Genomic DNA, 18,907 nt, shown 5'->3' with positions numbered 1-18,907 from the left:
TAAAATACAGTACTGTGCCGTCTTCATTGACCTGGCCAAGACTTTCGACTCTGTTAATCACCACAGACTCGGCAGACTCAATAGCCTTTGTTTCTCAAATGATTGCCTCGCCTGGTTCACCAACTATTTCTCAGATAGAGTTCAGTGTGTCAAATCGGAGAGCCTGTTGTCAGTCTCTATGGGGGTACCACAGGGTTCAATTCTCGGCCGACTCTCTTCTCTGTATACATCAATGATGTCGCTCTTGCTGCTGGTGACTCTCTGATCCACCTCTAGGCAGACGACACCATTCTGTATACATCTGGCCCTTCTTTGGATGCTGCGTTAACAAACCTCCAAACGAGCTTCAATGCCATTCATTCAACATCCTTCAGTGGCCTCCAATTGCTTTTAAATGCTAGGTAAACTAAACGCATGCTCTTCAACCGATTGCTGCCTGCCTTCGCCGGCCCGACTAGCATCACTACTCTGGATGGTTCTTAGAATATGACTTAGAATATGTGGACAACTACAAATACCTAGGTGTCTGGTTAGACTGTAAATTCTCCTTCCGGGCTTAAGCATCTCCATTTCAAAATTAAAAAGCAAAAAAGCCTCCTTCACTCATGCTGCCAAACATACCCTCGCAAAACTGACTATGCTACCGATACTTGACTTCGGCGATGTCATTTAGAAAATAGCCTCCAACTCTCTACTCGGCAAATTGGATGAAGTCTATCATAGTGCCATCCGTTTTGTTACCAAAGCCCCATATACTACCCGCCACTGCGACCTGTAAGCTCTCGTTGGCTGGCACACAGGTCAGAACACACAGAACATTGCCTGTTTATTTTTACTACTCTTTCATATACAGTTGAAGTCGGAGGTTTACATACACCTTAGCCAAATTCATTTAAACTCCATTTTTCACAATTCCTGACATTTAATCCTTAGTAGAAATTCCCTGTTTTAGGTCAGTTAGGATCAGCACTTTATTTTCAGAATGTGAACTGTCAGAATAATAGTAGATTTATTTCAGCTTTTATTTCTTTCATCACATTCCCAGTGGGTCAGAAGTTTACATACACTCAATTAGTATTTGGTATCATTGCCTTTAAATTTGTTTAACTTGGGTCAAATTTTTTGTTAGCCTTCCACAAGCTTCTAAGCGTTGGGTGAGTTTTGGCCCATTCCTTCTGACGGAGCTCGTGTAACTGAGTCAGGTTTGTAGGCATCCTTGCTCGCACATGCTTTTTCAGTTCTGCCCAGATATTTTCTATAGGATTGAGGTCAGGGCGTTGTGATGGCCACTCCAATACCTTGACTTTGTTGTCCTTAAGCCATTTTGCAACAACTTTGGAACTATGCTTGGGGTCGTTATCCATTTGGAAGACCCATTTGCGATCAAGCTTCAACTTCCTGACTGATGTCTAGAGATGTTGCTTCAATATATCCACATAATCATCTGTCCTCATGATGCCATCCAGTTTGTGAAGTGCACCAGGCCCCACTGCAGTATAGCATCCCCACATCATGATGCTGCCACACCCGAGCTTCACGGTTGGGATGGTGTTCTTCGGCTTGCAAGCCCTCCCCCTTTTTCATCCAAACATAACAATGGTCATTATGGCTAAACAGTTGTATTTTTGATTCATCACACCAGAGGACATTTCTCCAAAAAGTACGTTCTTTGTCCTCATGTGCAGTTGTAAACCGTAGTCTGGCTTGTTTATGGCGGTTTTGGAGCAGTGGCTTCTTCCTTGCTGAGTGGCCTTTCACATTATGTTGATATAGGACTCGTTTTACTGTTGATATAGATACTTTTGAACCTGTTTCCTCCACAATCTTCACAAGATGCTGTTGAGGAGGAAGATGCTGTTGTTCTGGGATTGATTTGCACTTTTCGCACCAATGTACATTAATCTCTAGGAGACAGAACACGTCTCCTTCCTGAGCGGTATGACAGCTGCGTGGTCCCACGGTGTTTATACTTGCGTACTATTGCTTGTACAAATGAACGTGGTACCTTCAGGCGTTTGCAAATTGCTCCCAAGGATGAACCAGACTTGGGGAAGTCTATAAATTTGTTCCTGAGATCTTGGTTGATTTCTTTTGATTTTCCCATGATGTCAAGCAAGAAGGCATTGCGTTTGAAGGTAGGCCTTGCAATACATCCACAGGTGCACCTCCAACTGACTATGCATAGATAATAAACAGCGAGTAGCATCAATGTACAAAACAAATGGAGGGGGGGTGTCAATGTAAATAGTCCGGTGGCCGTTTGATTAATTGTTCAGCAGTCTTATGTCTTGGGGGTAGAAGCTGTTAAGGAGCCTTTTTAGTCCTAGACTTGGTGCTCCGATACTGTTTGCCGTGCGGTAGCAGAGAAAACAGTCTATGACTTGGGTGACTGGAGTCTCTGGCCTATTTTTGTGCTTTCCTCTGACACCGCCTATTATATACTGTAGTTACTGGATGGCAGGAAGCTTGGTCCCAGTGATGTACTGGGCCGCACGCACTACCCTCTGTAGTGCCTTATGGTCAGATGCCGAGCAGTTGCCATACCAGGCGGGGATGCAACCGGTCAGGGTGCTCTCGGTCAGGATGCTCTCGATGGTGCAGCTGTATAACTTTTTGAGGATCTGGGAACCCATGTCAAATCTTTTCAGTCTCCTGAATGGGAAAAGGTGTTGTCGTGCCCTCTTCACAACTGTCTTGTTTGTGTTTGGACCATGATAGTTTGTTGGTGATGTGGACACCAAGGAACTTGAAAGTAGTTAGTGTAAGGGGTGGTGGGGGCTATAACAATGGTGAGGTATGAGTTTCAGGATTAAATTAAATCAAGCGTTATTTATACATTTCAGACATGCAATACTTCAAATTATTATTTTTTACTTTAATATTTACTAAACAACAAACATAAGAGGATAAAAAACTAAAGTATAACAATAAAAACTAAATAACTAAAAAGCACCCTATGGAAAAGCAAAGCTAAAAAGTTGTGTTTTAAGATCTCTTTGAAATATGTCCACAGTTTCTGACCCCCTCGGGTTATTTGTCAGGCTATTCCAAAGGTAGGGGGCATAATAACTAAAGGCTGCCTCTCCATGCCTCTTGGTCCTAGGCTTTGGGATAGTTAAAAGGTCAGGGCCAGAGGACCTGAGGGACCTACTGGGTACGTAACTTAAAAGCATGTCTGACATGTATTGGGGTGCACAATTGTGGATTGATTTAAAAACCAATAGAAGAATCCTAAAATGAATTACAGGCAGCCAGTGCAGAGACCTTAAAACTGGTGTAATGTGTGCTCTCCATCTGATCTTGATCAGTAGCCGTGCTACAGCATTCTGTATGTTTTGTACTTGGCCAATGGCTTTCTTGGGTAGACCAGACAGAAGAGCATTACATTAGTCTAGCTTGCTTATAATAAAAGCATGGATGAGTCTCTCTGTATAAGCCTGACAGAGAAACAGCCAAACTTTGGCAATGTTCCTCAGGTGGTAAAAAGCTATTTTGGTCACGTTCCTAATGTGTGATTCGAAATTGAGTTCATCATCTAAAATAACAACTGGTGTTTTATCTTTATTGAACGTGAATTAAAATGTGCAGCCAGACTCTCTCTCTGTGCTTTGGCTTCAACAATAAGTACCTCAGTCTTGTCTTGATTTAGCCGGAGGAAGTTGTGAGCCATCCCAGTATTTAAATCAGTCTTATAATTTATCTGTGGAGTTAAAATCCTGGTGACTAATACAGTCTTGTAATTTATCCATGGAGTTCAAATCCTGGTGACACAGAAATGTAAAGTTATGTATCGTCTCCGTAGCAGTGAAAATCCATACGGTGCTATCTGTTAATGCTGCCAAGGGGTAACATACGTATATAAGCGGAACAGTACCGGACCCGAGATCAAACCTTTGTGGAACGCCACGTTTGTTATGTATTTCCTCTGAGTTATGTTTACCAAGTGTGACAAAAAAAATCTTAACTGGCTAAATAGGTCCTTAACCAATTTAGAACTGGACCGGAGAGCTAACCCACCTCTCCAGTCTGTCCCGAAGGACATCGTGATCAACAGTGTTGACTGCAGCACTTCAATTCTAGAGTACAAGGACAGAGAGCTGTTTGGCATCTGTGTTGGCTCTAAGATCATTTACCACTTTAACTAAGGCTGTCTCTGTGTTGTGGTGGGCTCGAAAACCAAATTGGAATTTGTAAAAAAAAATACAAAAATAATTTAGCTGTTTGAAAACCAATTTCTCCAGAATTTTGATTAAGAATGGAAGGTTGGAGATTGACTTATACAATACCTTGCGCTTCTTCAGATATGCAATTACAAACTATTTTGAAGAAGTGGGGATAGGATTGAGAAGGCAGGTAGAAGGCTTAAGTTGTGATATCACTTTCCTGAGCATGTCTGTGTCAACCAGGCGTAAATAAATCCATAGTACCTTTGCATGGTAGGCTAGGGCACATAACATCAAACTTCTCATCGGGTCTTGCTTCACTGATAACAAACATTAGGCTGAGTATCTTATTTTTTGAAATATGCAGCAAACTCATCACATTTAGATGCGGACGACAGTCCACGGGGTAGGATTTAATAGGCCAGCAATGGTCGAAAAGAGCACTCAAATGATTTTGATTATTAGCGATCAAGTTAGAAAAATGAGCCCGTCTGGCATTTCTAATTGCCTTGTTATACATGCCAGGTTGCTCTCTCAGATTATCATAATGGACAACTGCAACTCTGCCTTTCTGCAATTTCTCTTTAATTTATTATCTTCCTCCCTCATCCAAGAGGATGTGTTCTTTTTCAAAATTCCTGGAGCTATGACATCAATAGTTGCCCTTAATTTGCTATCAACTAAATCATCACAAGAAGGAGACAGAATAGGTGACAGAGTATTGTTCCTGCACTCAATATAAGCAGCGCTACAGTCTGAAGACAGCCATGTTTCAGTGAGAAGGTCGTTAAAATCTACGTTAGTGACGATGGTGTCGATATTGGGGTAGTTGGCCAGAACCGTGGGCAGGAGAGAGTTGATGTCATGGACACCGACTCCTGGGTGACAGTGGAGCTTGGTCGGTCCGCAGAGAGTAGACAGGCAAAACTCTCTCACCATCGAGCTGCCCACAATGGTATCTCAGGCTGTACACATTACCAGTCAGGATTTCTAGACTCCACCGAGTGTTATTAACACACCATGGTTCCCCTTATCCAACAGTTAGAGGAGAAACAAGCTTTTGAGTGTTCAGAGATACAGTACATGACCAAAAGTATGTGGACACCTGCTCGTCGAACATCTCATGGGCATTAATATGGAGTTGAGAAGGCTTTCATTTTGTGCATGGGGGCATTGTCATGCTGAAACAAGAAACTGTTGCCACAAAGTTGGAAGCATAGATTCAGCTAGAATGTCATTGTATGCTGTAGCGTAAAGTTTTCCCTTTACTAGAACTAAGGGGCATAGCCCGATCCATGAAAAACAGCCCAGACCATTATTCCTCTTCCACCAAACTTTAAAGTTGGCACTATGCATTGGGGCAGGTAGCGTTCTCCTGGCATTCACCAAACCCATATTCTTCCGTCGGACTGCCAGATGGTGAAGCGTGATTCATCCCTCTAGAGAACACGTTTCACTGCCCCAGAGTCCAATGGGGGCAAGCTTTACACCACTCCAGCTGACGCTTGGCATTCCACATACTGATCTTAGGCTTGTGTGCGGCTGCTCGGCCATGGAAACCCATTTCATGGACCTCCCGACGAACAGTTCTTGTGCTGACGTTGCTTCCAGAGGCAATTTGAAACTCGTAGAGAATGTTGCAACCGACGCAATGCGCTTCAGCACTCGGCCGTCCAGTTCTCTGAGCTTGTGTGGCCTACCACTTTGCGGCTGAGCTGTTGTTGCTCCTAGACATTTCCACTTCACAATAACAGCACTTACAGTTTACAGGGGCAGCTCTAGCAGGGCAGGAATTTGATGAACTGACTTGTTGGAAAGGTGGCATCCTATGACGGTGCCACGTTGAAAGTCACTGAGCTTTTCACTAAGGCTACTCTACTGCCAATGTTTGTCTATGGAGATTGCATGGCTGTGTGTTCAATTTATACACCTGTCAGCAACAGGTTTGGCTGAAATAGCCGATTCCACTCATTTGAGGGGGTCCACATACTTTTGTATATATAGTGTAAAACATCTAAGTTCTTACGACTGGCTTGGAACTGACGAGAGTCTTCAAAGGTGCAAGGATAAGTAGGAGTCTGAAACTAGGCTATTGGGTCCAGTGTCTGTGCTGTTTGCGGTGTTGCCAATTTAGTGACTTCGACGCTATATTTATCAAATTTTCAGACCCATCCAGAGACTTTTATTAGTAAAAGAGCTACTACTTTTCAGGCTGCCTTTGGGGAGTTTTGACATCAAGGGTTTCTATGGTTTTGATAGCATTTAGTGACTTTTCCCACACAGTTCTGCAGAAAACGAGAGTTCGAGAAGTCTGTGCAACAGAACTCACTTGTTTTTTTTGAAAGAAGCTAATTATCCTACATGGCCAAATGTTGCTTTAGTAGCCTACTTTAAATAATGTCATGTATTTGTGTAGAAAGGAGTAGGCTAATTAGGCTATATACTGTAGATTGGCTGCTACCTAGCTCCTGTTTTTCCAACATTAAACAGAGGAAACTCTCCAAAGACTGGGTCTTGTGAGAGCTGGCTTTCTGTATGAGTAACTTTCACATCAGATGAGGAACTAGTAGCAATCACATGTGTACTGGTTCCAATCTCAGGTATGAACTGGTGCCTGCTTTCCAAGCACTGCAGAGCACAGTAGTCTCCTATGCCTGGGTCCTATGAGAGCTGACATTCTGTGTGAGTAAGTTTGCCAGTATGGGAGAGAGTACTAGCAATCTGAAGGCCCACCCAGGGGTACAGACCAGTCCCTTATATGCCCACCACTCCACTGCTCCAAAGTGTCTGCTGGTCAGAATGCCTCCCCCCTCTCAGTCTCATCTCTACCCCATTCTCCCCTGGTGGGTTGTGTGCTAACAGAGTGTACAGAGAAAGAAGGGAGCAAGATAACGACAAATAGAAAGGGAGAGATAGAGAAAGAGAGGGATAACGACAGAGCGATAGACAGAGGGAGGGAGAGAGAGTTCTCTGGTGTCTCATTATGGTGGGAAATGTGAGGGTCCAGATCCGAGAGCATTGATGAAGGACTTTGTGGAGGAGGCTTCTGAGAACCAACAAAGACGGCTTTAGTTTCACTGGCGGAATGCATTTGCATAGCTTAGAAGCCAAAGCGTCTGAACCAAGCCTCATGAAAAGAAACCCCAGGAATCACAGGGACTTCAATGGCAACGCAAGAGAGGGAAAGAAGAGGTGGGGACTTTGCTTCTATTGCCTCTGTGGAGCAATGGAGAGACATTATCAAGAGCAGCTCAGAGCTCCCAATGCAGTTGTCTGTCAGAGACTGTGATGCAAACTGAAGGTGTCGTCTCCAGATGAAGATACTACTTACACTTTAACTCACAGCTACAGTTTCATTATATCATACGGAGGAGACATGGTCCTCAAAACAAGAAGAAAACAAAATGTGTTCCTCTCCCTTATTTCATGTTATCATTTAGACAAGTAGTCACCAACCAGTCGATCTCGCCAGACATTCTTAGTCGATCACCAAACATTTCTGTAGAAAAGCCAACGTCTTGTGCTGTTGGCAGTAGGTCCTCTTGATTCAGAAGGCCTCACACCGGGTAGGCAACTACTTTCACTCGTGTTGCAGCTAAAATGAATGAGTAGCCAAGTGTATTTTTTATTATTATTATTAGCAAATCGTATTTTAATATCGAGGAATATTTAACTTTCTCTGGTCGTAACAACACAAATTCGTGCATGAGGCGAAAATAATGCGACGCAACTCGCGTTTCACCATTAGGTGGAAGACAGTGTCCCCTCTCTCTGGTCAGTCTCACTGGAAGAAAGGAGCTGGGAAAAGGTGGACCCTCTGCTAATCTCCCCCTCCCTCCACTCAGACTGACCATCAGTTCAGTAAAATAAAAAGAGCCAATTATTAACAATTCCATGTGAATCTGATAACTATAATATGTAGACTTTCCAAGATACAGTTTATGTCATCCTATCATTAATAAGAATGTCTCAGACGCCAACTGCTCTGGCATCATATTCATTAAGTACCAATGTATATTTTCAACTGGTTGGATTACTGAAATATGGTTCCATTCCCCCCACCTTTTGATGTTCCCAGACTCTATATGTTTAATAACAAAGGCTTTTCAAGAGTCCTTCTGTAGAGTCAAGAAAGAGGAAAGGGAGAAAGGTATTTATGGGGGTCATAAACTTCCCCCACTCAGGCCAACTTCATGACACTAGCTAGCAGTGGTGGAAAAGTAGTCATTTTCTGTTAAGGTGACTCAAGTAAAAGTAAAAGTCACACAGAAAAATGTTACTTGAGTAAAAGTCTAAAAGTATTTGGTTTTAAATATCCTTAAGTATCAAAAGTAAAAGTACATTTAAAATTGCTTATATTATGTAAACCAGGCAGCACAATATTCTTATCGTAAAAAGGTTTACGGATAGCCAGGGGAACACTCTAACACCCAGACTTAATTTGTGACTCACCACCTGGATTCGGTCTTATGTCGCAAAATGTGACATGGTGTTTTTTACATTATATAAAAGTAGAGACTCAGAAAACAAAATGGTATATCATACAATACATTTTAGGAACAATGGGAAAGTAATCAACTTGCAAACTCACTTTGAGAAAATCACCTTTCAATGTTTTGCTATCTAGTTAAGAGCTATTCTTTGTCTAAACCCATTCAGCATCGTTCACACCGTCACCCTAAGCTTTAGCTCCACCCATCTCGTTTCGCTCTCGAACAGCACACTTGACTCTCTGGCCGATGATTTGTTCTGCTGGCAACAATTTCATGACCCTTTTTTGTAGACGTTTACCGGCCATATTCAATGGGTGTTGTACACACGTCACGTAAAGTTAGCGAATGAGCCAGTCAACGATAACTAGTTAAACGATAAACAGTGCCAACAATGCCACAGTGCTGGGAACTAACCAACCATGTCCAATGTTAGCTAGCTAACATTAGGCTCTAACTAGAACAGTACACAGCTCTGGGAAACGATTAACATCAGCTAGGGAGCCAGCCAGCTAACATTAGCTTGAAAGGAAACCACTTTCTGTCAAAATGAGAAAATGTGTAATATCTGAAAATGTAATGTTAGCTAGCTAATGCAATACTATCTTACCTGTATACATCAACGTGCATGGATGCGTCTCCCTGACAGGAATGCCATGCCATGGTTGCCCTTAGTTTGAAGATGAAATCCGGAGACAGGTGCTTCCTCCATCTCTTTAGCTATCATACTCTAATTCCACTGATTTCAAAACTTGATCCTCCAGAAAATGGAGCCTCACTTATGTAGCTCCACTACTAAATACATTTTTTTAAAGCCGTGTTCGACAGGATTACCAACACAGACTGACGAGCTTCTATGGCAGACCAATCCAAACAACTTTCTCGGCATGTCCAGCCCAGTCCTTTTCTCAGGCAATCATGGCTAGTGCAAAGATTGCTAACTTTTTCTGTGGCTTATTAACCAACAAGGCTCGTAATTTAACAATTGTATTTGTATTTTTTATGGCATACACGTTTGTTGTTAAGGCACATGAAAGTTCACATGTTCAAGAAGGCATTTCTGCCAAAAAAAACACATTTTGATAAAAAAATAAATAATTACGTTCAAATGGCTCTCATGTTGTGACTTGCGACATACACCTCATTTCCTGAATCTGGTCACATTTACAAACGATGCATTTGTGTTTAGTGAGTCCACCAGATCAGAGGCAGTAGGGATGACCAGGGATGTTCTCTTGGTAAGTGTGTGAATTGGACCATTTTCCTGTCCTGCTAAGCATTCAAAATCTAACGAGTAATTTTTGGTGTCAGGGAAAGTATTTTTACTTAAGTACTTTACATCACTGCTAGCTAGCCACCTGGGGACAACACAACAACCAGGTGCAACAACTCAAGTTTTTTTCTGTTAATGACATTTGGCTTTTAAATGTGATTGGTGTGAAGCCAAATCCGAACTGGCTTCCTTGGACCCTTTTTTGGGGGCACTAGGATCATTCACAGTTGAGCTCACTCAGTTTAGCTCCAAGCTGATTGGCAATTCTTATTTATATTTAACCTTTATTAAACTAGTTTTATTTTTACTTCATTTTATTTGGTAAGCATGGCTTACCTTGGCATCCATGAATACACACCAGTGGTGGTATATTGGCCATATACCAAACCTCTTCGGGCCTTATTGCTTAAATCTTAAATCTTGTCCTTCTGTAGCTCAGTTGGTAGAGCATGGCGCTTGTAATGCCAGGGTAGTGGGTTCGATCCCCGGGACCACCCATACGTAGAATGTATGCACACATGACTGTAAGTCGCTTTGGATAAAAGCGTCTGCTAAATGGCATATATATCTACTCTAACGGTCAAAGGTTTTATAACACCTACTCATTCAAGGGTTTTTATTTATTTTTATTATTTTCTACATTGCAGAATAATAGTGAAGACATCAAAACTATGAAATAACACATATGGAATCATGTAGTAACCAGAAAAGTGTTAAACAAATCAAAAAACACTTTAGTTTTGAGGTTCTTCAAATAGCCTCCCTTTGCCTTGATGACAGCTTTACACACTCTTGGCATTCTGTCAACCGGTAGTGTACTGCATACACATAAACCAAGTGTAAATAAATGGTTAACAACACGAGTAGTTTTAGAACAGGCCCACAACATGGTTTATGAATGTAGAATTCTGTACCTGCGATCCGCTATAGGAAAATAAAAATGCTGCTCTGGTTATATGGGTCAGATATTTTGACGTGGCTGGGCTAGAAGCAAGATGTTTTCTCTGAAGTAATGGTGCAATGGCTGCACTCACTTGTTTTTCTTCTATAGGGCATTCTGAAAGAACGGCACAGTGAAGGCGACTCATTACAACAATTATCATCTGAGAGATTTTATTCCTAGGTGCACATTGCTCCCAAAATAACGGAATCAACTTGACTGCACTTTAGAGCCCTGGTGATGGCACAATAGCTAAATACACATATAAGGACTTGTGTGTGAAATGTGGTGCCTCTATGATAAAATCCACGATTCCCCTCAAATTTGACGCTGGTCTAATAAGAATGAAACTGACGAGGGGGGGGGGGGGCAGATGTTACAGCAGTAGTACTGGTAGTATAGTGTCTTTTTTAGACCTCTGTGGCCTGCAGCCTTGAAGCTCTGACCAGCCTTCATCAGTCCTCAATAATGATTCTGGCAGAGTCATTTAATCATCTCCGACTGCAACAAGATCATATCGACCCCGAAACAGAGTCGGACTGCCATCTAAAACGGCAACAGAATACTACAGTGAATAGAATGATGTGTACAGTATTATCTAAAGCGTCATGTTCATGTGTTGCACCATGCATTTTGTTAAACTGGTACAGAATGTGAATATATGTGATGGAACAGAGAATATTATATATTAATACAAACATAGAAATTGGTAACAAGCCAAGATGTCTTGTATCATCTTCGATAATCACCCTACAAATGTTTGGCATTCCTCACTTGTGTCCGTTTAGCATCATTATGATGTATTATGATGCCATGCATGCTTCCCATATACTTCCTATTCCTAAACAATGAAATGTTGCATATTGTCATTTTGCATCCATCGAATATAAATGTTGACTTTGAACCCTGGAAAAAACCCTCCCAATTCAACCCATTTCTCTGGAGCCATCCCCATTCTGTATGTACTGTATATTGTATACTGATTTGAACATGTACAGCATATTTCGGCAGAGGCTCCTTCCGACATAATCACGCATGGTCTACAGTATACTGTATGCTCACATCACATGAAGTCTTTGCCACAAGCTACTGCTCTGATGCGGTCACGCAGGGCATGCACACGTACATGTTGTCTTATTTTAAGCTTAAGGGGGAGGGGGATAGGGGGTTAAGAGCCTTTAGTGGTCTTAGTCCTTTTGGATCTTCCTAAAAAGCCACCAAGAATATTTTTTCTCTCTCACTCTCTCTGTCACACTTTCTCTCACTTTCTCTTGAAGGCATGTGATTTCTCATTACCGAATGGGGGATGTCAATATAAATGAGCCCATCAACTCTGCCCCTACACATAGAAAGCCACTGAACCACAACCCCTAGCAGACAGATGTGTAGGAAGCCCTGGGAAGACGGACGGACAAAGGGACGGGGGTGAGATCTGGTTGGTCAGCACCCCCTTTCTGCTCCTCTTTCCTTTCTCTGAAAGAGTCAAGACCACAAACAATTTCATCTGTTCCTCTCTCTCTTTCTTCAACCGAGGGCTGCTGTTCAGTGCTGACGCCAATTAGCAGGCCTGTAGTTTTAAGCAGGAAGTCTCCCTATGCACCGTGAGGAGTATTACGGGACATGATTTATTTAATGAGTGCCTGTTGATGTACATATGTATGGCATATGCTATGAGGCAATAGCTTTGATATGGTATGCGTTTGATTAATTCTGATGCTAAGAAAGAGAACGCTTGTGTATCTCTGGGATTAGGTCATTGGCCTTATGGCATATTGACAGTGTTATACCTTGAATAGTGAATAGGCCTTTCTACTGTAATATTATGGCTTCACAATCAATCGAATTCACATCGATATCGCAATATTGACATGTGTAATATCCATTTCTCAAGAGATTCCTATCGCATGCAATATTTTGAAATGACAGTCAGCCGCATGTGACGTTTTCATAGTTTACTCTGTTTTTTTCTCCTCTTTTGGCTGCTTCACACGCACACATACACACACGCGCACACACACAAACTACGCCCCCTCACTCAAGCAGCGCAGTTCCTCCACCTCGCTGTTAGATCCACTTTAAACTCCTTACACTCGTGGGAATTGGCCTATATGGATAGGCTAAATATCAATGTTTCTTACAAAAGAAATATGGAAAGCATATGCATAACTATGGTAGTAATTTAAAGGGAACAGTTTGAAGATTATGGGAAAATGACTAGACTAAAACTGAGGACATAACAGTTCACTTGACAAGACTGAATCGAAACATTACACTGTTTATTATATGTGCATTTTACATTAACTGTACTTTTTTGTGTGACGTTTGTTGATAGCAAAATCTGAAAAGACTCATTGTTACATTCAGTAACATGATGAGAATATTTTTGTGGAAAACCTGAGGTAGGTGCAACATAAAACAAAACAAAATGACAAGGGTTTGAAAGAAAGGTCTCACTGGTGGCCCCACACCTCTCCAAAGTGTACACAGTTCCCAAGTAATTTCAATGCACGTTTTTGATTGTAAGAAGAGTCTTCAACTATAAGGTGTTTTTTTTAGCTCTCCTAGATTTTCTGTTGAGGAACTAGAGCAAGCACACTTGTAGTAGTTTTGGTTTGGAATACAGCCCTACGTCCCTGCATTCACATAGTTACTGTTGTTGTTTAAGCAATCCAAAAAATTGTATTTTATAAAAGTAAGCATCATTTGAAAGCAACTCCTTGTCACGCACGGTGCTCAAGTTTAGAATGGCTGCCAGTCAAAACCCATACAGAGCTGTGAAGTTCTGACTTCGTGTATAGCATGCTACTGTACATCCACTGCATTCCAACTGAGGCGCTTATCAGTGCCATTTTCAACCCGTATACAGGTATGAATGTAAAGAGCTACGTTTGCATGCTGTTCTGTTAGGTCAAATGCAGTCAACATATTATTCCAAACATTAGGTCAAATGCAGTCAACAGATTGTTCCAAACATTGGGTTGAATACAGTCAACAGATTGTTCCAAACATTGGGTTGAATGCAGTCAACAGATTGTTCCAAACATTGGGTTAAATGCAGTCAACAGTTTGTTCCAAACATTGGGTTAAATGCAGTCAACAGATTGTTCCAAACGTTGGGTTAAATGCAGTCAACAGTTTGTTCCAAACAATAATGATGTTGCTTTCCACATTGCTTTTTAATGTATCATTCTATTTATATGATTCAAACAGTTCACCCAAGTGTTTTGATCTATATTGCAAGTCAAATCGCAATATTTAGTAAAAACAAAAATCTAAATTATACCGAACAAAAATATAAGCACAACATGTGAAGTGTTGGTCCCATATTTCATGAGCTGTAAAAAAAAAATCACAGAAATTGTCCATTTGCATAAAAGCTTATTTCTCTAAAATGTTGTGCACACATTTTTTACTTCCCTGTTAGTGAGCATTTCTCCTTTGCCAAGATAATCCATTCACCTGACATGTGTTGCATATCAAGAAGCTGATTAAACAGCATGATGATTACATAGGTGCACCTTGTGCTGGGGACAATAAAAGGCCACTCTAGAATGTGCAGTTGTCACACAACACAATGCCACAGATGTCATTTTTTTTTAGGGAATGTGTAATTGGCATGCTGACTACAGGAATGTCCACCAGAGCTGTTGCCAGAGAATGGATTGTTCATTTCTCTACCATAAGCCGCCTCCAACGTCATTTTAGAGAATTTGGCAGTACATCCAACCGGCCTCACAACCGCAGACCACGTATATCCATGCCAGCCCAGGACCTCTACAACCGGCTTCTTTATCTGCGGAATCAGTTGAGACCAGCCACTCGACAGCTGCTGAAACTGTGGGTTTGCACAACCAAAGAATTTCTGCACAAACTGTCAGGAACCGTCTCAGAGAAGCTCATCTGTGTGCTCGCCGTCCTCACCAGGGTCTTAACCTGACTGCAGTTCGGAGTCGTAACCGATTTCAGTGGGCAAATGCACAGCTATTGAAGAGGAGTGGGAGAGCATTCCATGGGCCACAATCAACAGCCTGATAAACTCTGTGTGAAGGAGATGTGCCGCGCTGCAAAAGGCAAATGGAGGTCACACCAGACACTGACTGCTTTTCTGATCCACGACCCTACTTTTCTTTTTAAAGGTATCTGTATTCCCAGTCTTGCGAAATCAATAGATTCGGGTCTAATGCATTTATTTCAATTGACTGATTTCCTTATATGAACTGTAACTCAGTCAAATCTTTGAAATCGTTGCATGTTAAAGTTCATTTTTCGTTCAGTGTAGATTTTTTTGCCCATGTCGTGCAAGCCCTATGTAATGTCTGGTTAAAACACGTGCAAATGTGACAAGAAAAGAAGCCAATATGACCAACCCTGGCAGTGTGTGGGATACTGCCATGCATTTCATAGCGGAGCGCAAGATAATCGTATGTACAAGCATAAAGCATCTCACTAAATATATATAAGTGAACAACTGAATAATTTTGTGTTGCAGTGACTGTGAACAAAGCCCATTGAAGTGGTCCTTATTGCATGTTTATTTCAACGTCATAACCCTCTATCAACAGGTGTGTCCTGCTTCCATTCCAGTTAGCTAACCTCTCAATCCCCCTTCTAGCACCATAGGCATTGGATGAAACAAAATCTATGGAATGGTACCAAAATGTGGGTAAAATGCCAGCTTGGCACTGCATCGCCATAATATTATTTTATTATACCATCACCAGTTTCTACTTGACCCCCTATAGTCTGCGGCCTCCTCATTGGTCAACAGCAGTAGTAATGTACAATGCACTCGTAGCATTGACCATATGATCAGTGTCATATCACAGTTTCGCGGGACACCCCCGCAAGGTTATATTCTACACATTATGCCGTGAGGCCTTGGAGGGGCTGCTTGGAAATGTCATGTGTTACATCCCCATCAGCAGTCTCTATTGAACCCCTCAGTTTGACCCTCACTGGCTCTGGATAATGCCACTAGTACATAGCATGCCTGCTTGGTACTAAAGCATCACCACCAGCATCGGCAGTCTTAAACTCTGGATCTGACCGGAGCTTTCTCTCTGGTCTACAATCTTCTCTCAGGTCATTGCCACTAGTAGCAACAGCTGTAGGTCAGTGCTGTCTGTCCCAGTGTATCCAGATCAGAAGTGAGGTGGCTCCACTGGCTCCTATGATTCATATGATTACCGCAGAGCAGTGAGAGCACCACTGCTTTCAACACACATGCTTATTCGTTCAGCCAAGGGAGCATCAGTCTGTGCCACTGTTTGCACACTCCTGTCCAACAGGGCAAAAGCTGGTTGAATCAACTTGTTTCCACATCATTTAAACCAAAAAACTCTACGTGAATCAACATGGAAAACTGATTTTGGATTTCCAAAAATGTATCTATGTAAGGGAATTTTGTCTCTTTTTCACCCAACTTTTAATTTAAATCGAATGACAGTGAAATGTTTAGTTGATTTCATGTTAGTTGACAACTCAAACAAATGTAGATAAAAACTAGAAGTTGAACTGATGTGTGTGTGTGTGTGTGTGTGTGTGTGTGTGTGTGTGTGTGTGTGTGTGTGTGTGTGTGTGTGTGTGTGTGTGTGTGTGTGTGTGTGTGTGTGTGTGTGTGTGTGTGTGTGTGTGTGTGTGTGTGTGTGAGTGTGAGAGAGAGAGAGAGAGAGAGAGAGAGAGAGAGAGAGAGAGAGAGAGAGAGAGAGAGAGAGAGAGAAGGAGAGATAGATAGATAGATAGATAGATAGATAGATAGATAGATAGATAGATAGATAGATAGATAGATAGATAGATAGATAGATAGATAGATAGATAGATAGATAGATAGATAGATAGATAGATAGATAGATAGACACTCTGCTCATACATTATTTGAATACCATTCATGTTGGTGAATACCAAAAGTTTATACATAACAGCACTCGCTCACTGATGACTGTTAGGAGACGCTTAACGAAATAATGTGACGGTCACATTGTCTGAATCTACAAACGTAAAACATTATACTTAATAGGTTAAGATACATAGACGGCCCTCAATATGCACGCACATCGACACTAACAACCGAGGGATTTAATCGACTGTGAATGATAATCAATATTTAGACGAATAATTTGTGAAGGATTTGATCGGAATTATACCGTTTGTGATATATTCTCTGTTCAATAACCTGGCGCGGGTCACTCACCAGTCTATAAAATGTAATTCAACTCCCCGTGCAAAATCAGCACTATATGATTCTATGGAGAAAGCATCGGAGGGTATGTGTATATAGGCTATGTTGCCAGGTACATAGTACGGTTGCAATTATTTTACAAGGTCATGATCACGTTTGTTGCAACCCGTGGGAGGATAAAGCACACTTACCGTACACTCCTTGGCAAAGGATGCCCTCCAGAGACAGCGTCAGGAGCCCCAAAACAGAAATTATTAGGTCCATCCTTTACGTTAATCTCAACATTTCCAGCACTCAAAGGCGAGAAGTCCTTTCCGGGGCGAGGAAGGAGGTTGGCGAGGCGGAACTCGCGTGCATAGATAGATCACCGAACACCGCTGCCGCTCCAATCCGGGTCCTGATTAATTTATGTTCTGAATGCGTTGCGCCTTGAATTTATGAACACAGAAGGCAAAAAGGCGCGTTTTCACCTCAGTATACTGTCAAAATAAATCAAGGGCTGACGACTTCACATGAAAAAGCGGTGTTCTGCTCGTATAGTGAGCCAATGGATGTCTTGGCGGTTCTGTAGAAAACAGAGAGCCAGGGAAGAGAGACAGAGTAGAGCAGAATAGTACGCCCTAGCCTACAGTCAGTCAGTGATGATAGTGGACGAACTAGGCTGTTTCAGGTAGGTGGGACCCAAGAATGATGTAGACTATATTCGGTCCTGTCCGCACGTTAGTGCTGATCTTCTGGGCTCTTCACTGAGTGGTCACACTGATGCTCCTGGCTGGGGAATGGTTGAGAAGATAACCAGGGACATGGCTCCTCAGCGGTTCCAGCGGTTGTCATGTCTTAATCTGGGTCTGTTTAGATAGAATCAATGAACTGCCATTTGAAAAGCGCTACCATTTAAATCACAACTATGTTCTCTGCAATTTGCTACTCGGGAAAAACGGTTGCCTGCTGCTACAAACGGGTGAGTTCTAGAACGGCGATTATCAGCACGGCGCTACATCAGCACTGCATCTCGACGCCGTGCGCGAGTCATCTCCGGTGGGGATGTTGATGTAGAGGGGGGTGAGTCCGGTTTAGGGAGAGGGAGGGGGAAAGAGAGCAGTGCGTGCACCAGATTGCCGGTATGATTCCGGTGTAGAATAAAATGAGAAGCTTCTCGTCGTTTCTCTTCCCACTTTATAGGATAACGGTATTTTACCGGCTGGATTGGCGGATATGGGGGAGTTGAGCATCAGTCACGCTGCGCAATACGTGCTACGATGATTCGGAGACGGAGCGGCACTGCAACCGGTCTCTCGCTACGTCAAGGAGTGCGTGACTTCCAGCCTTCATCTGTATGGAAGGCTACGCGCAGCGTCAGGCGAGGCGTGTGGGTGAGTGCAGCTGCTGGATTGAGAGATAGAAAGAGAAAGAGAGTGATTTATTGGAATTCTGTAGAGATAACAGAACGCTGCAATCAACAGCAAACACCTCGAGATGCTCGGTCATATTCCGACTTGTCTATTCACTTCTCTACAGACAAGGCGCTTTCGTTGATTGTTATTGTCTTCAGTTGATTGGCAGTAGGCTACAACAGGGCTACTGATGTAACTCTCAGAATTTGAATGGGTGTACAGAGGGGTCTCATATATGAGATAACTAACTATTCATGTAACAGCACTCTACTTTTCTGCAGCGAGGAAAGGCAGGAGGAGAGGACCACAACACACACACACACACACACACACACACACACACACACACACACACACACACACACACACACACACACACACACACACACACACACACACACACACACACACACACACACACACACACACACACACACACACACACACACAGACAGACAGACAGGCACGC

General features: G+C 42.4%; 1 protein-coding gene across 2 annotated transcripts in view; it reads right to left on the bottom strand.

Annotated features, from left to right (window-relative positions):
- LOC123991686 (MAM domain-containing glycosylphosphatidylinositol anchor protein 2-like) overlaps positions 1-18,279 on the bottom strand; it is a 371,078-nt gene extending 352,799 nt beyond the window's left edge. For both annotated transcript variants that reach the window (XR_006830836.1, XM_046293334.1), the window contains exon 1: positions 17,236-18,279. Coding sequence is in view for 1 of the 2 variants with exons in the window: in XM_046293334.1 (XP_046149290.1) it covers positions 17,236-17,308 (73 nt within the window). In the remaining variant the exon portion in view is untranslated. The remainder of the gene's footprint in view (positions 1-17,235) is intronic.
- Positions 18,280-18,907: the final 628 nt, after the last annotated feature.

Source organism: Oncorhynchus gorbuscha, linkage group LG12, assembly GCF_021184085.1.
Source record: "Oncorhynchus gorbuscha isolate QuinsamMale2020 ecotype Even-year linkage group LG12, OgorEven_v1.0, whole genome shotgun sequence".
Classification (NCBI taxonomy): Eukaryota; Metazoa; Chordata; class Actinopteri; order Salmoniformes; family Salmonidae; genus Oncorhynchus; species Oncorhynchus gorbuscha.
Note: the sequence above shows the minus strand (reverse complement) of the source record. Positions and strands in the feature narration are given on the sequence as shown.